Source organism: Hylobates moloch, unplaced genomic scaffold (genome assembly GCF_009828535.3).
Source record: "Hylobates moloch isolate HMO894 unplaced genomic scaffold, HMol_V3 SCAFFOLD_8, whole genome shotgun sequence".
Classification (NCBI taxonomy): domain Eukaryota; kingdom Metazoa; phylum Chordata; class Mammalia; order Primates; family Hylobatidae; genus Hylobates; species Hylobates moloch.
This window is the reverse complement of record NW_026652283.1, coordinates 68,108,978-68,132,338: the sequence shown is the minus strand read 5'-3', so window position 1 is coordinate 68,132,338 and position 23,361 is coordinate 68,108,978. Positions and strand designations below refer to the sequence as shown.

Sequence of the window (23,361 nt, the reverse complement as noted above, 5' to 3'; positions counted from 1 at the left end):
AAAACGTCAGCAAAATCACTCCATGAGTTTGGTGAGTGAATCAGTGATCATTTCTCATCGAAAGGAAGCACACAACAAACACAGCCCTTCCAAACAAAGCATCCCTGCCACACTCCACCAGCAAAACACACCCTCTCCACAGCTCCCGGAGCAGTCACTTTGGAAATTAATTCTTCTCTATAGACTTCATGTGCCAGATTTCTCTCCTCGGCAATTATGTAAGATCTAGAAAGGAACTTATTTTTTAATAGAATTCATTTTAATTATGAGGAAAGGGTGTCTGCCCTATCAAGTCATGCTTCAATTAGTACAGCTATCTTTGGGGTCATTACTTTAAGTATTTGAAATGTCTACTTAAATAAGGTCACTTTCAATTTGGTAAACATGCCTAAGTCATCATATTAATTCACAGCCAGTCACCCAAGGAATGCTGAGCAAGTAAACAATCAAGCATTAGCTAACTAGCCACAAATCCATTTGACTTTATTAATTTCTCTCTTGGCAAAGAAGCAAGAGAAGGATGCAAGCCATCAGAAACATTCTCACATTGTTCATTCACTATACATGTATTACATACCAGGTACCAGGCACTGTGCTTAGGTTTCAATATGTTATTAATATTCACAACTCAGTTTATATGAATGTTTTTAAAAAATGAAATCCAATTTTCCCAAAAATAAAAGTTTCAACTCCTCAGGTGTTTTATCTTATTTCTGCTTGATATGCCTCCCTCCATGGGGTGTGTGATACATCCCAACTCTTCAGCTTCCAGATTTTCTATCCCTCTCTGCAAAAGACTCCCATCACCTGACAAGTAATTAATGAATATAAACTCACACTAGAAGTACTAGAGAAGCACTCACTATTTTAAAAGTCCTAGGAGAATACGAGTGGTAAAAAAATAGTTCTATTGTTGCACTCAGATTTTTTATATATACATTTGGGTTTTGTGTCAGAAGGAGTAGCTTATACTTATTCAAAAACTTTTTAAAAATACACATATATATATTCAAAATGCAGACAGAGATGTATACATCCTAGGAATAAAGTCTGAAAAGAGTACCACTTTATCAGAGGAATTCCCCTTGCCTCATTTCAAAAGAAACACCCCCTTTCCCATCTTCTCCTGGCAACACTGAAAAACTGGCACCCATCCAAATCAATACCCAAGAAAAGACCCACGCTGAGAACTGACCTCAAGCAAGTCACTGCTTATCACTAAGAAAAGGAGTTGGCCTGGAGATGTCCCATGTTCCCTCTATGGCCTGCAGATTATGGGGTCCAATGTCACCTAATCTTCTACTACAACTCCATGGGGAGGGGGTACAGATGCTATACACATCCACACACTGAACCCAGCCTGGTCCCCAACACATGCATGCTGCAGGCTCCTACCCATGAGGCCCCAACTCCCCCAGGGAGTTCCAGCTGGCTTACCAAGACACATAAAACACCCCCACACCACCCAGAAGGAGAGGTGAGGAATCTCTTTCCCTTAGCCAGGAAGTCTCCTGAGGCTGCTGACATCACAAAGGTGTCAACTGGCAACCTCATTGTCATGTGGCTCTCCCCTGGCTCCCCTTCACTCACAAACGCAGGGAAAGGGTGAGACCTTTCAAAGCTGCCAAGTGGGCAAGCTTCCAGCAGCAGTCTGGGAGCGAGCAGCAGAGCCACCAAGCTGGGCGGCAGGGCATTCAGCCTCGCGTTTCAATTTCTGTTCAGTTCTCCTGTAATGGAAAATTGCTTTGCACAAAGCTAAAGTGTTACAGTTCTTTCCAGCGCAGCTCCCCTGCCCCACCCCCGACCGGCAGCCTTCGGATCAGAGGGACAGAGCCCGCAGGAAGGTGAAAGGAGGGTGGTTGTGGCTTCTTACTATGTCCCTTTCTTCAGGCCCTGGCCCTGGGTGGTTACTTTTTTCCTTTGGAATGGGGCTGGTATCAGGGTCAAAGTGTCCAAATAATTGTCTGTGTCAAGCCCAAGAAGTGATCTGCACAGGGAAGCAGTTAACCGAATACCCCCTTGACATACCCCTGAACACCCGGAGGCTGTTCCTGAACGAGAACAGAATCACTAGTTTGCCAGCAATGCATCTAGGACTCCTCAGTGACCTTGTTTATTTGGACTGTCAGAACAACCGGATTCGAGAGGTGATGGATTATACCTTCATCGGGGTCTTCAAACTCATCTACCTTGACCTCAGCTCCAACAACCTAACCTCAATCTCCCCATTCACTTTCTCGGTGCTCAGCAACCTGGTGCAGCTGAACATTGCCAACAACCCTCACCTGTTATCGCTTCACAAGTTCACCTTTGCCAACACCACCTCTTTGAGGTACCTGGACCTCAGAAATACCGGCTTGCAGACCCTGGATAGTGCTGCCTTATACCACCTCACTATTCTGGAGACCCTGTTTCTGAGTGGAAACCCCTGGAAGTGCAACTGCTCTTTCCTGGACTTCGCCATCTTCTTAATAGTGTTCCATATGGACCCCTCAGGTGAGGGCTTGATTGGGTGTGGGGAAGAGAATGTGATTGAAGTGGCTCCAGAAACGGTGAACTCAAAAGATGGTCAGAACGGGAGAAAAAGTTGGGTGAAGCTGATTGAATGCATTCTCATTACTCTGCAGGGCCCACCCTTGGGTTGACTGGAGTAGCAATAAGAAAAAGTTCTGAAATAGGAATTCAAAGAGCTGAGTTCTGGTCCCAAACTCAGCACTTACCAGTTGGCTACCCTTGAAAATGTCACCATTTCTCTGAGCCTGTTTTCTAATCCATACAGTGGGGACAATAATATTACCTAAGGCACAGAGTTGCATCAAATATATGATATGTGTAGAAATGATAAAGTGCTCTAATTGCAAAGTGACAAGGTAATATAGGGACACTGTATTCTGTTGGTAAACTGTTTTAATCTGTTTAATTCGGCAACTGAATTTTTCCAGGATCAAAAAGTAAACTCAGTCATTCATATAGGAGTATGATATACAGAAGGGAAAGTTTAATATACAGATGGAAGGAGGGGCATGTGAGCTACCCAGACAGTGAGAGAGGGAGGGAAGAAGGAAGAAAGGGCTTTTGATAGCTGCTTTGTTTTGAAGATGCTGGCCTCCTATGGAAGGAGAGAATGGCATGAATCAATGGAGAAAGAGTCCCAGTGCTCACTGTGTCAAGCAGAGAGATTCTAGTCTTATAGGTAGATGCTCAACTCTTACCTGGGAGATTTCCAAGCTCCTTGCCACCACTCTACCCGCTGTCCTCACCCGGCCTGCCACGGCCCCTGTGCTTCATTTCCTCTTTATCTTAGGGACTTTACTGTCTCATCCTTACCCTCCAATTCTTCTCTCCACCAATAATAGCATTTTTACCCAGGAAAGTCAGAGCTTCAGAAAAACGAGAAATAACTCCTCACAGAAAGTCTGGAGCCACTGATGTAATCCAGCAAAATTGGACTCTGGGTGGAAAATCAAATCCTGTCAAAACCATGTAGTGTCTCCCTTCCCTGGGTGTTTGCCTTTGAAAACGTTTTCATAGACGCAGCTTCATAAAACTCCTGCTGAAGCTTCCACCATGAAGTCCTGCCCAGGTGGCAATATGCTAGAAATAATCCTGGCCAAAATGACAGACTTCAAGGAGAACTGGGGGAGAGAGAACCAAGTGGTGACAGCAAGTAAAAAACGTGCCCTCTTGGCCTCCCAATGGGTGTGTCTCAAAAAGTCCTCCTGGCAGAGTCTGGACTGGGATGAGGCAAGCAGGGCTTTTAGGAGGCAAAATTTAAGGAGGCACTGAGAGCGAGTGCACTGAGAATAAGACATTGTGAGTCAGTGCCTCCTTAAATGTTGTGCCTTAGACACCTGACCCTACTGCCAGATACCTCAACTTGAGTTGTTAGAATAAATCAAAAGAAACTAACTTTGTCAGACCATCTTCCAACAGGACTAGAATGCAGCAGCAGTTATCTCAGGTAGGTTGCCTTGCCTCTCTATAACACCATCTCTAAGAGCCAGAGATAATGTTTTCTACTTTTCTCCAAAACTGTGATAGTGTCTAGAAACCACTGTCAAAGAGGCTCAACATTAATCATCCTCATGCATGACCTGTGGTCCATAAAGGGGATTCTCCCCTGTCTATGTCCCTGTAAATTAGCCTGTGGAAGGGTGTCATCTTCTCTTGCCCCTGCCCACCATACATGCACTTTTCCTTTAGTACAGCCCATCAGGTTGCAAGTGGGACCTCTCACCCCAGATGACAAGAGTAACATAGCTTGGCTTCCACCCCAGCACCTAAGCCTACCATTTCACCTCCCACTCCATCTCCCTTCATCAGATTTCTGCTTGCACAGTTGTATCTTCTCAGAATTTTCAGGCTGACCACTTTGGACTCCTTGACTCTTCAGTTCAATCCACAGTTGAATGGGATTATAAAGTAGATCTTTTTCACCGCGTATTTTCCAAGACATCAGAAAGGAGTGTCTATCTTGTCAAGCTTATAAGCTCCTCATGAATGAAGAGTCTGTTTTGTGAGGTAGACGAAGCTTTCATCCCCCAGCCTTGGGACCCCACACATGCACCCACAACTGCTAATTTGCTCATCTCCCTCCATGTTTCCACACATGGTACCTCATTTCCTTTAGCATGAGTGTCACACCAACACTTAAACTTGTGCCCTCAGCTTGTGGAAGAGACTAGGATTGGTATTTTTAACCCTATCCTTGGATGAGAAAATAGACTGACCTGCCCAAAATCACACAGCTGATAAATGACAAGAAAGTGATTTGAACCCCTTGATTTCAAATGCAGGTCTTTTTCCACAAGACTATACTACCTTGTAAATCCTCAAATTACATAACTATCATCCTGTAAGTGAGTTTAGTCATAAATATAAGTTGTATTATAAACATATGGCTACAGCATCTAAACTTCAGCTTTATTTTCTATCTGGCTGCCACTTGGAACTGACTCAAGATCATTTTCATTGGATAATAAGCACTAACCATCATAAATTCATTGATATGCCTGTACTTCCCTTGCAAGCCCAGGTTTCACCCCAGTCTACCCCAATTCCAAAAGGGCAAATCTAACCTTAGCATTTGCTCTCATTTGGGCCTTAATCAGTCTGGTTCTCCCTTCCCATACACACATATAATCACAAATATGCACACAAACACACATGCAGACACAAATACTTACACACACATATGCAAACACAAAGGTTTGTATATACCATATATACATACGTTCATACCATATATCCATACATACTTACCCACAAGTATATACCATTTATACATACATACCTACTTACATACCCACCCACATATTACATGTACATACATAAATGTACAGGTTCACACCCACATACATGAACAAATACATGCATATCCATAAAGTTGAACACACATAAAGTAAAATTCATTAGCTGCTTCTCTTGCCCTCTAGCCAAACCTCAATGTAAGGAAAGATATTTAATTTATTTGACTCTCATATGATGATTCATGGTCTCTGCTAGGTGGAAATATCTTTGCTATTGGCAAACATTCTTGGTGAAGTCTCAAACTTAAGCCCACCTATTTATACCACATTTGTTATCAAAATGGTGATCTTTGACATATTCTAGCATGGAGCCCATGTATCTCTCCACATGTATCCACATTTCAGGAGATAGGAAGATTTCTATGAAATAAGCTGAGTTATCTGGTGTTTATAAAACAGAATCCACTTCACAAACAGGCTCATTTTAGACCCAAGGAAATACTGAATCTTAGCCCTGGGGAATTTTCACTGTAGTAAAATATTAAGGGCAATATGAGAGTGCACATACATTCCTTGAAAAGCAATGCAGTGAAGTAAAGGACTTCCATGCTACAATTCAGTTCATCCATTTATCTATTGAAATACTTATTGAGTGCCTACTATGTGCCAAACAAGTGCTCATGAAGGTAACGAACCAAGAAACCTGAGGCTGCATATGGAGATTCATGTAACTCTGGGTCATCAGTGCCATGTCTATGTCATAGTTTAGTCGGGCATAACAGAACAAAACAGGGCAGGACAAACGAGGCCAGCATGTGCCTACTGGGGTGACAAGCACTTGGGGCAGCCACTTGTCCTCCAGGTGATGAAGGACAGTCACCCTCAGGCAGCAGAGCCCAGTGTTAAGAGCTCAGGCTCTGGAATAAAATTGATGGGTTATAATCCTAGCCCTGATGCTGACTATCCGCAGGATATAAGATAAGTTACTTAACCTCTCTGAACTTTAATTTCTTCATCTTGAATACAAGGATAATAATAGAACCAACATTCCTAGGGCTGTCATAAAATGAAATGAGAACATTTATGAAGTGTCATTAGCATTTAAGCTTGACACACTATAAGCAATCAAAAAACAAATGGCTGGTAGATGAGGAAAGGTATGGGATACTAAGAGAGTAGAATAGCAGAAAGCAGTCAAGTGTTCCCCTAGATAAGCAGTGGACTTCAGGAAGGCTCAGCATATGTGGTGTTAGAGGACAATGCACCCTGTCTAGAAACATGACTATAGAGATGCAGGCAGGAATATAGATAGGATGTGGGAAGGTGGGCAGCTGCTTCTAAGACTCTAATCCATACAAAAATGGGGCAAGGAGAATCCTGGAGGGACAAGACAAGTCTATGTCACATTCTGACTAAGTTGGGTATTATTAGATAAGTTAAGAACATGGGTTTTCAGACCCTAGAGAACAAAAGCAGAAGCTCAAATCAAGGCTTTGTCTCAGCCTGGGCCATGAGACTTTGGGCTGGACCAGCAGCAAAAGGCTGCCTGTTCCTGAGTCACCTGAATCTAGAACCAAAGCTCTACATAAAGACAAGCTCCACTTCCAGAGGCAGGTGTGGATGTGTAGGCAACATTCTAGGGATGTGTAGGCAACTTTCTCTAGCCTCAGGAGAAAGACGTCACCTACATAGTATAACTGAGCAATAAATACTTTTGCCCCAATGTGTTCCTATCCACTTCCTACCACTAAGCTGAAATTAGCCACTAGAGGTTCATCCTTTTGGGTCCCAATCATGTGTCATGATCTTGAAAAAGAACCTGCAAAAATACATGAACTCCTGGGAAGAATAACACAAGAGTCCGTAAGCCTTTATCAGCTCTCATATCAGAAGGAGGGGTTAATCTTGGGAATTTGATTAGCTAAGATTAATTCTGCAGCAGTGCGGAGCCTTGAAGGAAACAGAGGTGCAAGAAGGAAGTGGAGAGGTCTTAAAAGTAAAGACATGAGGGCAATATCATATGCTTCTTCTGTGTCATATTTTTGCTAAGGACCTCCCCCATAGAGGGGTTGTAGAGGAAGCCCAGTATTTCATTCATTTTATTTTATCATAAGGCTACACTAAAGAAGAATATCAAAACTTTATCAAGTTGGCAAGAGATCTGGCACCATAATCAAAGGTCTGATTCAAAAGAAACTCTCCAATGGCATACTCACCAGGTGTACTGAAAAGTATTCAGTTCTCAAAGAGTTAATGTAGTCACTTTTTAAACACAAAAGTTACAGCAGAAATGGAGGTGTGTTGTAATGTGTCCCTTGCTAGGGTGCTCTACTGAGCCCTGATCAATATGGACTGAAAACAGACCCACACATTCCATTTCCTTTCTGGCCCAGGATAGCAAGTGGGAGGACTAGGTCCTGGCCAGCACTGTTATTTTCCAGTCATTAATGCCACTTGAAGGTGACAGTGGTCATTGAGTTCTTCCCAGGATATTTGATTTCCCTCAGGGGACAGGGTTGAATGGCTTTCAGGAGGCTCTCGAAAACTCACTCAAACTCTAAGCTCCAAAACATACAAAACCTAGCCTCATACATCCCATTCCCCTCTACCCACAAAGTCTGCTCTAATGCTGTCCAATAGAAGTTTCTGCAACAGGGTAAATAGTCTATATATATGGTGTCGGATACAGCAGTCACTAGCCGCATGTGGCCATTGAGCTCTTGAAATTTGGCTAGAACAAATGAACTGAATTTTTATTTTATTTTCTTTCAATACATTTAAATAGCCACCTAAGGCTACTGGCTACCATACTGGTCAGGGTAGCCTTTTAACACAGGATGTTTAAGCTGGAACTTTAGAATCCAGAGTCACAAGTAAGTGGCTGTAGAGAAAAGCCCAGTACAGAAATATCCTGACATCCAAGTTCAATGTTTTTCCCTGATGCCATGATATTTCTTTGCTGTCAAGCACATCATGATCCATTTAACTCTGAAACATCTATTGTATATTCATTATGTCCCCAACATTGCATTATAATGCTGGGGTGGCTGTTTCACAGAAAAAAAAAGTCATAATTTTTGTCTTGAATAAGATAATCTAGGATACAAGAGACAGAAAATAGAATTGAAAGCCAGGAAGCCCTGTCCTGATCCCAGAAAAGCCACTGTGTAATATGGAGAAAGTCACTTTCCTTCTTCAAGAGTCACTTTTCTTGTCCTTAAAATAAAGGATTTGGGTTAGATATCCTCAAAGGCCTCTTATAGCTGGTAGCCTATGGACCTAAATAGAAAGCACACAGGAGGTGAGAGGAGAACAGCGCTCAGCAGGCATGGTCCCAGGTGAGCAAGTGCATAGTGGCAAGTGCTGAGGTGGAAGTGTTCCCAGTGATGAGGGCTACATCACATAATTAGGAAGTTCAATTAAGAAGCAGATGCCTTGGCCGGGCGCGGTGGCTCACGCTTGTAATCCCAGCACTTTGGGAGGCCGAGGCGGGCGGATCACGAGGTCAGGAGATCGAGACCACGGTGAAACCCTGTCTCTACTAAAAATACAAAAAAAAAATTAGCCGGGCGTGGTGGCGGGCGCCTGTAGTCCCAGCTACTCGGAGAGGCTGAGGCAGGAGAATGGCGTGAACCCGGGAGGCGGAGCTTGCAGTGAGCCGAGATTGCGCCACTGCACTCCAGCCTGGGCGACAGAGCGAGACTCCGTCTCAAAAAAAAAAAAAAAAAAAAAAAGAAGCAGATGCCTCTAACTCCTGCACTCTCCCACCTCCTATATTAAGCACCCTCAGCTTCACTAAAACAATGCCTCCATCCCAAGGAACTCATTGCCCCAGACTTTCCTCCCAGGCCAGACCTGCTCAAACAGTGCTTCTCAAACTCTAATGAGCACAAGAATCCCAGGTCCCATGTCCTGAGGTTCTGATTCAGTCAACTCTTCATGCCATTTGTCCTTAGGCCACTTTTCAGAAACCCTAGAACAGTGTCCTGTGTTCTGGACCTTCAGTGGCTGTTCCAATTAGTAAATGAATCGATTTGCGCTGAGATGCTAATGGCTAATGTTTTGAAATATCCCCTCAGGGAGCATTTGCAATTTGACAGGGAACAACCAGAAACAGTGAGAATTCAGAAAGTGACAGGCTACCAGGGGCTAGAGTGGGGCGGTTTGAGGACAGAGTCCCCTCTGTGTCAGCTCTGATAGCCTTAGCCAGTCCTAAATGAGCCTGATGGTGGGGCCCACACATCAGAGGAGCTTGAGCAAGGGTGCTGCAGAGGCAGTGGACAAAGCCACTCAGGGCCATCTGCAGGGAGCAGATGGGTTGAGTCATGTGCTGCTTCAGGTCCAAGTCATTTTGAGGGCGTTTTGAGCAGAGAACATCTTAGTTTCATTACGAGGTTATATCATCCTGTATTCAAGACTGCTGTAATGGGATAATGGCCCAATTTCAACCTACCAAGTACAAAGTCATCCACAACTGTGCCCAAACTTAGATTTCCGGAATGAATTCAGGTCCTGACATTATTCCACTATCAATGCTTACCCATGTCCTCCATCAGGAAAATTAAAATAAAGACCAAAGGCCAAAAAAAAAAAAGAAAAGAAAAGAAAGAAAAAAGAAAGGCTGGACAACCAGCAGCTCCAAGGCTTCCGAGGCGGTTGAAAGCCAGAAGAGCAGCCTCCCAAGGGCAAGGAGTGGGCTGAGAGGGGTGAAACTAAGTCAGTGATCCCTAAGCCACCCAGAAAATCCAAGAAGGGATAGGAGCGGCAAGCATGGGACATTTAGGAACCCCTGGGTGATGCTGACACACTCCCTGACTCAGGCCAATTGGGATACCTGAGAGTAGGTGATCGAAAGTTACTCCAAGCTCAGAAATGCCAGATTTCTACACCTGGCCCCTCAGGTCACCCAGCATCACTCAGGACTCTGAAAAACAGCAGTGCAAGTCTGGCCAAAGCAGCCAACCTCAGTTTCCTCACCTTTAAAGGTGAAGAGCTCCTCATTCTGGAAGTAATGTACAAAGGATGGATGCGGCTAGAGAAAAGGATGGGGGCCAGCTAGGAAGGGCCTTGAATGGTTTTCTGGGGAACATGCAATATATCCTAAGAAGTCTTGGGAGGCAAGTGAGCTGGAGGTAGGTCTAGGAAGGAAGCTCCTGTAGGCGTTTAAGCCAGACAGTATGGCAGCCTATAGCAACAGTGAGGAGGAGAAGTGTAGACATTTGAGAAGGAATCATTTAGAAGGCAGTAGCAACAGTATTTGGGACTGAACTAGATCCTCTCATAGTTTCTTGTGCACCCTTTGTAACTTCTGGCACAATTCTAATTAATAAATGTGTATTCATTTAACATTTGTCTTCCCTGATAGACTGGAAGCTCTATGAAAGCAGATCTGAATCTTTGGAAATAAGCACAGGTCTGACACAGAGAAAATGCTCAACTAGTGTTTCCTGAGTGAATGAATGAGATATAGAAAATATAGAAAAGGGAAAAATCAATGGTAGCTCCCAAGACTTTGGCTTGGACAGTGTGGGGGCTTTGCTGACATAAACACACATGGAGGAGGGCAGTGAGGAAGTCAGGGGAGAAGCTGAGTCCCATCTTGACCTTACTGAGTGGGAAGTCCCTGTAAAACACTAGGCATTTGGATGTTCTGACCTGAAATTCTGAAGAGAACAGGGCATAAATTATACATATATTTGCGGATCATCAACTCACTAGTGATCACTGAAACCTAACAGAAGATGAGATCAATCAGGAAAAAGAGTTTCAAATGAGGATAATAAGGGCCAAGTACAGAAGCTTTGGGGAATGCAACATACCAAAGGGTCAAGTAAGAAAGAGCAACCCACGTAGGACAGCAGGAGCCCCCAGACAAAGGAAATTAGAACAAGATAAATTCATGGAAGCCAAAGAGTTCCAAAAAGTGGAAGCAGGTCAGATAAGGACAGAACACTGTCTATCAGATTTAGCACCAGAGATCCCTGATGTCTTGGGCAGTTCCGCTGGCATGATGAGAGTGAACACCAATCCATAATGGGCTATGAACTGAACATCAAAGATGAGAAGGAGTAGACCATGTAAACTACTCTTCTGGAAAGCATGGCTGTGGACTGAAGGGAATAGGGTTCTAGTTGGAGAGAAAACAAATGAAGAAGGAGGATTTTTAGGAGAAAAGAGATCCAACCATGTGTTTATCTGCTGATGGAAAGAGTCGATGCAGAGAAAAAGGACAAAGATATAGGAGAGAGGGGAAGTCATTGGTGGGGTAAAGTCCCCGAGAGGACAGGAGTGGATGGATGGTCTCCAAGGGGTAATCCTTAAAAGAGGAGTGGCACCCCCTCTGCCCTCTGGGACTGCAGAGAAGGAGGCGAGGGTAAACATAGATGGGGGTGACTGTAATAATGGGGGACAAATACAATTGAGGGGCCCAGTTGGTGCCTGTATTTCTCTTTCAGTGAGGTAAAAGACAAAGAATGACTATACATCTATAAAGTACACAGTTTCATGTAATGTTTTCTATGATGCTTCCATAACACCAATCCAATTAGGTGACTATAAAATATCCATTGTCCTTGAGATGCTCACATCCTAGTTGAGCAGGCAACACCAAGGTGGGCTCTGGATGCAGGCCACCTGGCTTTTCATCCTGCCTCTGTCACTTGCCAACTACTTGACTGTGGGCAACAATCTCCATCCAACCCAAGTTCTTATGTGCAAAATGAAGATAAAACAGTGCCTATTTCCTCAAGTTGTGATAATTAAATGAAAAAACCCACATGAAGATTTTAGAACTGCACACAGTGCATGTTGAATTAATGCTAGCTGTCATTGTTGTTATAAATTCTTTGCCTGGCAGTGATTCTGAGTGTTACATGAGATGCAGAGGAGGGGTAGAGCAGTGTGGGTTTGCAGAAACAAACAGGGTGAGCAGAGGCAAGGAGTTCAACCTGGGGGAGCCAGAGCTCTTGAGGGGGATGTTAAAGCTTCCAAGATGATGTCATAAAAAAACACCTAATCTGCTCCATGGCCCATATGCCATGATAGTTTTGTTGTTGTTGTTGTTGTTTGGAGGCAGAGTCTCGCTGCTCTGTTGCCCAGGCTGGAGTGCAGTGGTGCAATCCCAGCTCACTGCAGCCTCGACTTACCAGGCTGGGGTGATCCTCAGCATCCCCAGGAGCTTGGACTATAAGCATGTGCCACCATGCTTAGCCAACTTTTTTATTTTTAGAAGAGATGGATTTTGCCATATTGGCCAGGCTGGTCTGGAACTCCTGACCTCAAGTGATCCGCCCACCTTGGCCTTCCAAAGTGCTGGGAGGTGTGAGCCACTGCACCTGGCCAATGATAGCTTTTTTGATCACACAGGTGAATTTGGCTTTCTCCTCAACCCAAATAAGAGAATAACTAAAAATTCAATGCATCCAATTAAAACATAGTTAAGATGGAATTAAAGTCATGTTAGACAAACCCTTGTAATTTTCAGTGCATTTTCTTCTAACAGCCGAGAGGCTTTGGTCACAGCATTTGGCTGAGGTGAGGCACAGGCATTGTTATCCCTAGTTGACATTTACAAAGAGGTAAGGAGCTCAGACTGGGATCTGAGTACACGCATTCACTGACAGTTACTGAGCACCAATCAGATGCCAGCGTCTTGGCCAGACACGGGGCATACTGGTGTGAACAGAAACAGACATGCTCTCATGAAACTTACATTCTAGTAGGAGAAGAAGACAACAAATAAATTGATATATGACATAATGTCAAATAACAAGTGCCATGGAGGAAAATAAGAGAGGGGAAGAGAAGAATGTGCCTGAGATTGAGAACAAGGCAGATACTTCAGGCTCAGTGGGCCCATGGAGGTGGTTTTGAGCAGAGAACTGAAATAAAGTGAGAGAGTAGCCATGAAAATATTACATGGGGTAGAAGAAGGTCTTTCTAGACCAAGGGGAGAATGAACACAAAGGCCCTGGGCTGGAATGAGTTTGACATATTAGAAAGGGAATATGGCTGGAGCAGAGCGAAGGAAAAGGAGAAAGGGAAGAAATGAGATAGAAAATTACTGAGGCCAGGTCACATAGGGTAGATAGGCCATGGAGAGGCTTTTGATTTTATTCTAAGTGTGATGGGAAGTCATGGAAGGATTTTGAACAGAGAAGTGACATGATCTGTAATTACAGATTGCTCCCACTGCTGTCTCCAGATAGAGATTGTAGGAAAAAGCAAGGACACACATTCAGAGGCCAACACAGTTCAGGCAAAAGAGGACACTGGCTGGGACCAGGGCAATGGTCCAGGTAATCAGAAGAGGTAAGAATCAGGACATATTTTGAAGGTAGGACTAGCAGGGTTTGCTTATGATCCGAACATGGAATGTGAAAGAGGAAGCAAACAGTTTCTGCCTGGTGTTTCTGCCTGGTGAACTGGTGAATGATGGTGCCCTTCTGCTCCTGGGGTTTCATAATGGTTTGTTATCCATGAGGACAACTGTCTGCTCTCTGGATTTTTCTGAACAGATGGGTAGTTATTAAGCAGGCTCAGCTCTAGGCCAAACTGAGAAGAAACTAAAAGAAAAAAATTTAATTTTTAACTTCCAAGAAGAACCTGGTCCCAGCCCCCAGCCCCATCATGCAGCTTGTTCCCCTCACGCCACCAAAAGGTGGTAGCAGGTGGCTACCCCTGAGTAGGGATTAAGTCATTTGCTTCTTTTTCAGAAAACTTTACACTTTGAGTGTTATTTTATTGGTGAAATGAAAGGTTTCATCTCCCACTGACAGAGTTCTGGGTACTGACAAGCCCATGAGAAGAAATTATGAGAAAAAGAAAGCTTTCTGCTTCTGAATCATGCCCATATGCAACCAGTTATACATGAGACCAGTTCTGTAACCTAAAACACCTGTAAAGCACAGGAATAATCAGGTTGAACTTGCTGAACGTCAAGGTCTTGTCTACATGTTCCATGAGTCTATGAATCACTTTTAACCTTTAAAAATCTATAGACTCTATACACCAGGTGGGGGGGATTGTGAATACCAGATAAGAATTGTACTTTGCACAAGCCCAAATAACACAAATCCTTAAGGTTTTAAGGTGCCTAGGATGGATTAGACCAGGAGTCAGCACACGCTTTCCAGAAAGGGCCAACAGTAAATATTCTAGGGTTTGTGGATCTTCATTGCACCTACTCAACATTGCCATTAAGGTGAAGGCAGCATTAGAAAATATGTAAAAGGATGGGAAAGCTGTGTTTCAATAAAACTTTCTTTACAAAACAGCAGGCTGGATTTGGCCCACAGGTTGCTGACCCCTGGCTTATGCCATCATTGCATGACAGCTGAGCAATGAGTAAGTGGAGCTCCAGAAAGGCAAAGGTAGAAGCCAGTGCCGGGGCTTGAAATTCTCATAGGTTTGTGCATGAGGATCTGAGAAGGGGCCCTTGTTGGTCAGTTGGCTTTGGTGTTCTTGAGCAGTCATATTGCCCAACCTAGGTTTCCTTCTAGGGAATCATCTCCTCTGGGCACTTGTAGTACAACAGAATATATAATAGTGATCCCTTCAAATTCCATTTGGGGGAACCTGTCCTGAACAACAGGCCAAAGACATCAGAGTTTTAAAAGTGCTATAGGAGATCAGATCAATAATCCACTCTTGCATTCAACATACATTTATTGAGCACCTACTGTGTGCCAGGCACTAAGGATACAAGGGTACAGAAAAAGAATCTCTGCTCTCAAACAGTTCTCAAAAAGTAATTTGGAAATAATAATAATTACCTTTTGATATCATGTCTGCAGCAGTTTGTCCTCATACTCTTACCCCTGTTTCCTTCTCCTCAGTCTCACAGGACAGAGGAGGTGCCCTTCCCAGTTCAAGGCTTATACCTCCATTTGGTCCTAGAGAGCATCCATTCCTGCCTCCTTGGAGCTTCACTTAGCTCACTGAACCCTCCCCAGACTCTCATATGGATTGGTACTCACCCAGTGTAGAGTGTCCAAGGCAGTCCAAGGTCAGCTGACCCACCTATGGTATTCTACCACTGAGGTTCCCTTTCCTCCACCTGAGCGTTATGTCAGGGACAGCAAGCCCAAGGGGTTTGAATAACAATCAATTCATTCAACAAATACACCCTGCACTGTAGCATCCTGATAGATGTCAGTGAACAAAACAGACAAAAAATCCTTATCCTCATAGCATCTGTAATCTAATGAGTGGAGTCAGACAAATGAATAGGTGGCAAATCAATTTCCTTGATAAAAAATAACTTAGCTTGCAAAACAATAGAAGGCAAAGCACTGTACATCTAGTGATACTTGGGTGGACTGGGGCCTAAAAGAAAAAATGGGGGAATTGGGCTTTTCTCTAGATCCAGGTTAGAAGTCGACGAAGTGCTTGACAAGGTGCATAAAGCTGATAGAAACATAATTTATTCACTGAGAGGTAATTGCAGTGCCTTCAGATTCCACCCTCTTGCTTTCCATTGCCACTGCCTAGATGCCCGCCCCTCCAGTCAGCCCAGAAGGTTCCTGAGCAAGCTGCCACAGGAGCTCAGAGCAACCTGCCCATGGCCTGGCTCCTTTGGGGGCACCAAGGCCCTGGGAACCTGCAGCAGAGCCCTGGGCAGAACTGGGGTCCCTCCTGAAGACCAAGAAAAGAAGCAGTTCCCCTTATAACCGGAGGTTTCACTACTATTTTCTGAAAGGGAGGCCTCCTGGGCTCCTACACTAATAAGTGTGGTTCCAGCACCCAGACACTGTAGTTCTTCCGTGCATCTGATTCTGACAAAGAGGTTTTCGGCCTTTGAGCAATATGCTGTGTACAGAAATAAACCAGGTCGTGGTTTACGTTTCCTTAGGAACTATTCCCAATAAGAAATTCAATATTAATGACATCTGTAGTTAATGCCCTGGCCCGCTGGAGTGAGGCTGAGGAAAGGGATGGGATAAAGCTGGGTCACCTGTCTATAAAATGAATGGAACCTCCTGGAGTTGTGCAGTGCACAGCATGTAAAACAGTACTTGCTGACCCCCTGTGTGAGAGGCAAGGAAATCAAGAAAGCCAGAGAAGGAAGAATTGTTGTATAGTTTATTCATTCCATAGCATGGGAATAATTAAAACTACCCTGTGGGGTGATCAAGAGTACAGCTTAGAGCTTAATTTTGTAAAGCATCTCATATAGTGCCTAGCACATGTCAGGCACTCCAGGATCAGTAGATGGGTATAAAACCTCTAAAGTCATCATACTAGAATAGGAAAAGAAGGTATGGTTAACAAGCTAAAGAAAAGGAAGTTAAATGATTTTTTTTTTTAAAAAAGGAGGCAACAGGTTAGAAAAAGGACATGAAATAAGTGAGACAAACAAAAAACTAGATACTAGGTATAAATCCAAATATATCAGTAATTACATTAAATGTCAATGGGCTTATTAAAATACAAAGTTTGCTAGCTTGGATGAAAAACAAAACCCAGCTACATACTACTTACAAAAATATATCTTAAATATAGGAACATAGAAAGATTAAAAGGACGGAAGAAGATACACAGTGCAAACAGTAACCAAAAGAATTTCAATGCAGCCATACTAACGTTAAACAAAGTAAACTTTAAGGCAAGAAGCATTACTAGAGATAATGAGAGATATTGGTCAATGATAGAAGGATAATTCTACCAGGAAGACTTAACAATTATAACTTTGTATGCACCTAATAACACAGCTTTAAAATTTGTAAAGCAAGGGCCAGGTGTGGTGGCTCATGCCTGTAATCCCAGCACTTTGGGAGGCCGAGACAGGTGGATCACCTGAGGTCAGGAGTTCGAGACCAGCCTGGCCAACATGGTGAAACCCCATCTCTACTAAAAATATAAAAATTATCTGGGCCTGGTGGTGCGTGCCTGTAATCTCAGCTACTCAGGAGGCTGAGGCAGGAGAACCACTTGAACCTGGGAGGCAGAGGTTGCAGTGAGCCGAGATCATGCCACTACACTCCAGCCTGGGCAACAAGAGTGAAACTCCATCTAAAAAAAAAAAAAAATTGTGAAGCAAAACTTGAAAGAACTATATGGAGCAGACCAATGCACAGTAAAAACTGGTAATTTTACATAATTAGAGGGCCTAGTAGACAATAGTCTAATAATAACTAAGAGACAATAGATGTTTATAAATAAAAAGTCAATAAGGGTATAGAAGATCAGTACACCACCACAACCTAACTGACACCCATAGAACAATGTACTCAAGAAAGAATACAGTAAATCCTAACTTAATATCCATAGGTTCTTAGAAACTGCCACTTTAAGCAAAATGACATATAACAGAGCCAACTCTACCATAGGCTAATTGATACAAGCAAGAGTTAAGTTTCTAAAGCTTATTTCTAGTCACAAAAACATCATCAAACTTCTAAATAAAGATCAAAAAACCCTTCTAATATTTAGCATTGAAATAGGAAACATACATACATTTAAGAAAGATTTATACAAACAAGTAAGATAATATTTGCCTAATTATTTCAGTTCAGGGCTGTGAGTGGCTGGAGCCTATCTTGGCAGCTCAGGGTGTAAGGTGGGAAGCAGCCCTGGCCAGGACACCATTCCATTGGGGGCCACGCATACACATACTCACACTTACTTAGACTGGCACAATCTAGACACACCAGTCCACCTAATAACCTAATATGCACATCTTTGAGATGTGGGAAGAAACCAGGGCACCTGGAGAAAAACTGTCCAGACATGGGGAACCCGCACAAACTCCATACAGACAGTGGCCCTGGCTGGGAATATTTTTTTCTCATTAACATTGTAACAAAATGACATAGAATGAAACAATGTTATTAGAGGATCTACTGTATAATATATTTGTAGCACATGGAAAATGTACTAAAATTGACCTTAAATTCAGCCATATAGCAAATTCTCAAGAAATTCCAAAGGATCAGAATGTTTCTACAGAATTAAACCAGAACAGTAGGATTAACCTCGAATCTCGTAATTTAAAAAAGTATCAGAACATCCCTCAATTTTACAAATTACACAAGTCGGTCAATGAATGATAGCTCTTATTAACAAGAACAATAATGATCAGACATGGTTTATACCTTTAAGAGCTAAAAGTCTACCTGGTAGGGGAGAAAGGATGCACATTGTAAATAACCATCATGCAAGACAGAATGTGATAGGTACTTAAGAAAGACACAAGGAAATGCTAGGGATGAGTTCACGAGTGGGAAAATCACATGTCCTCTGAGCTCTGAGGACGGGGTGGTTGAGGAAGGTCTCCCTGGAATAGACGCATTTAGGCTAGTTCTTAAAAGATGGGAAGAACATGATCCTGCAAAACTAGGAGTATGAGGCATTTGATAAAAAAGGAGCAGTGTAACAAAGTAACTATAGATGAGGGCAAGGGTGAGGTGTAATCAAGGCATAATATGTAGTTTAATTTAATTGGAGCAAAGGTTACCAGCAGTGCTGAGAAGTAAGGAGGGAAGGGGAGAAGGGATGGATGCTGAGGGGCTCTGAATGCCAGGCCAAATGGTCTGGGTGTTATTCTGAGGTTCACAGGAGGTCAGAGGACGGTTTTGAGCCAGAGTGTGACCCAGAAGAGCTGTACTTGGGGAAGGCAATTTGGCAGAAATGTGTGAAATGGCCCTGAGCTGGGAAAGGGAAACAATGGAGACAGGGAGCCTGGGAGGGGAGAGCCCAAATCTTGGCAGTGACTGCAACTGGGAAGAGGGGGAGATAATTCAGTGGGAGAGAAACCCAGGCCTCCCTCCCAACAAAGCCACCCACATCCCTCACTTAGCAGCCTAACAATGCATTAAAATCACTGCCTAATTGCTCCTTTCAAAGTTAATGCTCCAAAATGGGGAAACGTGTGTGATGTTTAGTCTCATCTCTGCCGCCCAAGCTGCAATTTGAAAGCCCAATCTTTTTAAAAATAGAATGAGATAAACCCCGCTAGACACATCCCAGACCCTCCAAATCCCATGTTTTCCTTTCTCAAATACATCTTTCTTTGAAGATTCTTGTGTCTCCCACAGTTTGGGCAGGTGACCTGAGCTCTCTCTCGATAGAATTCCTGGAGAGCTCCCAGGCACCTTCCCTGCTCATGGGGGCCCCATGCCCAGGCCTCCTGGGCAAAGCCACAGAGATCCTCAAGCCAGGCTGACTAGAAAGAGGTACAGAGGCATAATTGTGTTTCTGCAACTTCAGCCCTCAACTCCTTTCCCTCTACTTGAGAGCTCTCTGGTGGGGCAGGTTTGCCCTGAGGGCCACCATCCCACACTGTCTAGAGAGAGGCTTCTTCCTCTCCCTTCCTCTGTAATCATTACAAACAGTGGATATGACACAGCTCCTGCACTGGCTTCCCCTCTTGTGTCTACAAGCTTGAGTCCTAAACAGCACTACACACTTCAGGCCATCTTCCTGAACAAAACAAAATGACTTTGCTGTAGGTGCATTGATACAGAAGCAAGAGGCAGGTATTGGTGTCCGGGTGGAGAGGACAGCTCTTTCCAGCCACCCATAAGCCCAAATGCCTTCTCCCCAGGCCACCTTACCTCTGCACTTTTTCTTTGAATGCTGCTTCCAGCCCCCATTAGGATTTACCAAACTGAACCTGATTTTCCTAACATCCTGGGTCACCAAGGATAGTGATGTTTTCACCATTCAGGCAGTTCCTGTCCTGAAGTTTAGAGGAAACTCCTCTCCACAATAGCTCCTGTTTGCAAATCCCACTTACGCAAAACAAGCTCACACTGGCTTTCTGTCTTCTGTCTTCTGTCTAGATTCTGCAGTTATCTAAAACCTTCAGGTTATGGGATCTCCTGAATCTCAGTTTCCTTATTTGTAAGACAAGGAAAATAATATTATGTGCATCAAGGTTATTATTAGAATTAAATGAGATATTTATAAATCACTTAGTGCATAGTAAGCACTTAGCAAATACCGGCTGCTATTATAATTTTGATTGTGGTTGTCTCAAGCCCTGGCTTCAGCCCTGAGCTGGAGCTCAGTGATCTAGTGTGTGCTGGATACATTCACCTGAGCATCCCACACAAGCACACAGCCTCAGCATGGCAGAGTGTATGGAGTTAGAAAAATGCAGGGGCAGTGATAGGGCTCTGAGGATTCCGTGCTCGAGGCACAATCACCTGTGCCTTCTTACCTATGTCAGTAAGTTCTCTCAGCTACCCTGAGAAGTCTCCTTCTTTGCACTGGTAAGATGAGGAAATGGAATTCAGAGAGAGAATCCGGTATCCTGCTGAAGTTTACAAAATTAGTAAGTAACAGAATCTGGATTAAAAGCCTGGCCTGTCTAGCTCTAGAGCCCACTCTTCTTTCTGTTACATAGTGAAGGCCATGGCGCTACATATGGGGAGGTGCTCAGAGAAGTAGCCAGGAAGCTGAGTCAGCTGCTAAGAATGACTGAAGACTCATGTCGATGACATAATCAGCCAGCAATGGCCAACATCACCGCTGAGAAGCAGAACTGCTTTCCCTATTGGCAACCTGGTTACCCTGGGCTCCCCTGACTTGTTCGGGGGGGAATGTGGTGAGCAGGTAGAACACACAGTAAACATTTCAAGAGAATCTCCTCCCTCCCTAGAGTTGAGTGGCTTGCAATGCTCTTGGGGGATGCTAGTGGTGCCAGGTTGGACTCAGCTACTGCTAGAGAGAAAGGGACAAGGTGAAGGGAAAGTTGGGATGGAGGCAAGGGAGAGGCAAGAGGGAGGTGACTGGTAAAGAACACAGAGATGTCAACACTCCATGGCAATCTTGCCTAACCTTCCAACCTCCCCACCCCTGTTGTGGCCTCTCCTTCCTTGAGCATCCTTAAGAAGCATTTTCATGGCCTGAATGCATCAAAGCCTGGGGACAAGGAACAGTCCAGGCCAAGTACTTCTCAAACTCCAATGTGCAACAGATACCCTGAAGGTCTTGTTGAGATGCAGATTCGGATTCAGGAGGTCACAGGTGGGTCCTGAGATTCTGCATTTCTAACAAGGTCCAGATGATGTCGATGCTGCTGGCCCACAGACCACACTTGGAGTAGTGAGGGTGCAGATGGCCCCTCCTGATCCCCTTTGGCCTTAGGACCCTGGGAGTCACGCTGTTTCAGCACCCTGCCTGCTGTGTTTTTTCTTCTTAGATGATCTAAATGCCACATGTGTGGAGCCCACAGAGCTGACAGGGTGGCCCATCACCCGGGTGGGGAACCCACTCCGATACATGTGCATCACGCACCTGGACCACAAAGACTACATCTTCCTGCTGCTCATCGGCTTCTGCATCTTCGCCGCGGGAACTGTGGCTGCCTGGCTCACAGGTGTGTGTGCTGTGCTCTACCAGAACACCCGCCACAAGTCGAACGAAGAGGATGAGGACGAGGCCGGGACTAGGGTGGAAGTCAGCAGGCGGATTTTTCAAACCCAGACGAGCTCAGTCCAGGAGTTCCCTCAGCTTATTTAGTTGCCAGAGACCACTATCTTATGTGCCTCCCCCAGGCTCCCTGCTTTCTCTCTTGCCCTCCCCATCCCACCACCTTGGAGCTGTCATAGAGATTGAAACCTTCTAATAAAATAAACAAAATCTCTGCTGGCCATTTCACAGGTTGGTCCCTTCCCACTTCACCAGCCCGAGGATGACTCCTTGAGCTCAGCAGGATGGGGTAGAACAAAATCTAGAAATGTTGTTGGATGCATCTAAATACCGAGAAAGTCTACCCCAAAAGTAAGCCATCTCATGTTTAATAAGTACCTATTATGTCCCCAAACTAAGTGCTGGAGGGATGGATACAAGGAATACAAGATTTAAAATCTTCCCTAAAGAGCAAACAATGTAAGTGGAAGTGAAGATTAACATTAATCAAATGGAGAAAAGTATAAGACAATGATAAGAACTAACATTAATGGAATGTGTCCATGTGCCATCTTCACACTCCATCTCGTAGTTATCACAGCAATCCTATAATATTGATATTACTTTCCCGTGAAAATTTGAGGCCTGAACAAGTTAAACAACTGACTGAAGTCACCCAACTGGTAAGTAGCACAGCCTCCCAAAGTCCATGTTCTTTCCTTTACACGAAATGTAAGGGTTCGTCATGTAAGCCTGGCCACACAGAGGTGGCCACCACCCAGTGGGTCCATCGCAAGTGCCCAGCATTGTGCCCAGCTTTATGCACATTTCCCCCTGGGCTAATGTGCGTGACAACAAGGTCAGGTGGTCATTGTTACTGTCGTTTTCCTGAGGCATGGAGAGATGAAGTCACCAGCTCAAGATCACATAGTTGGTAAGAGCAGAGCAACTGCTGGACCCATGCCAAAGTCCATGCCCTCTCACTATGAGCTACTGTTTGTCACGAAGCACTAAACAGAATAGCCAAGTGTACACAAGCATGTCCTGCGCTCAGGGACATGTGGGAAAGGGAGTGAAGAGAGGGTCAGCTCAACCCAGGCCCCAAGACCCATTCCAGGTTTTCCTTTTTGCTCTACTCAGATCAAATTATACTCATGTTCAAGACTCAGATCAAACCCCCACCCATGAAACTAGCTGTCTCTAAACCCCTGACCAGACCTGTTTTTTACATCTGCACTTCCACTGTGAATTGCATGTAAACCTAATCACCACTTGCTCTGCAGTTTGTTTGGTGCAATGCTTAAGAGCATGGGTCCAGACTCAGGAGCTGGATCTCTATCCCCAGTTCTGCACTTAGCACTGTGTGAACTTGGGCTTCCTACTTATAATGACCTTGAGAGCAGAGACCACTTGCCTTCAGTGTTCTCTATTGACACAGCATATAGAGTGATAACTTCCACAAAATAAGTGCTTATTACTGCATTGTATTTAAATCCCAACTCACCAATCATTCCTACTTTGTTATCCTGAACTAAGAGTGACCATGGGCAAGTTATTCAACTTTTGTGTGTCTCAGTTTCTTCATCTGTAAGTGGCAATCACTACAGTACTTATATAGGGATATTTTGAGAATACAGTGAATATCAATTATAATAAGAATTTATTTTAATACACTTTTTATTACGGAATAACTTTTGGTAGCACAGAGTTCCCATATACCTCTCACCCAGTTCCCCCTAACGTTATCTCACATTAC

General features: G+C 44.0%; 2 protein-coding genes across 2 annotated transcripts in view; one reads left to right on the top strand and one right to left on the bottom strand.

Annotated features, from left to right (window-relative positions):
- The window catches only part of RXRG (retinoid X receptor gamma), a 144,918-nt gene extending 143,525 nt beyond the window's left edge, over window positions 1–1,393 (bottom strand). Inside the window, exon 1 of the mRNA XM_058442897.1 lies at window positions 1,196–1,393. The gene's annotated coding sequence lies outside the window, so the exon portion shown is untranslated. The remainder of the gene's footprint in view (window positions 1–1,195) is intronic.
- A 184-nt stretch (window positions 1,394–1,577) lies between these two features.
- On the top strand, window positions 1,578–21,849 carry LRRC52 (leucine rich repeat containing 52). The gene is made up of 2 exons (XM_032161113.2): window positions 1,578–2,496; window positions 21,397–21,849. Exons 1-2 carry the CDS (start codon window positions 1,875–1,877, stop codon window positions 21,714–21,716), a joined length of 942 nt encoding a protein of 313 aa, XP_032017004.1. The 5' UTR covers window positions 1,578–1,874; the 3' UTR covers window positions 21,717–21,849.
- Window positions 21,850–23,361: the final 1,512 nt, after the last annotated feature.

Excerpts from the sequence above, each read along its gene's own strand:
- LRRC52 (XM_032161113.2), top strand. The coding sequence starts at position 1,875 with ATGTCCCTTTCTTCAGGCCCTGGCCCTGGGTGGTTACTTTTTTCCTTT. Across the intron at positions 2,497-21,396 it reads GTTCCATATGGACCCCTCAG|ATGATCTAAATGCCACATGT; the intron begins GTGAGGGCTTGA and ends TTTTCTTCTTAG.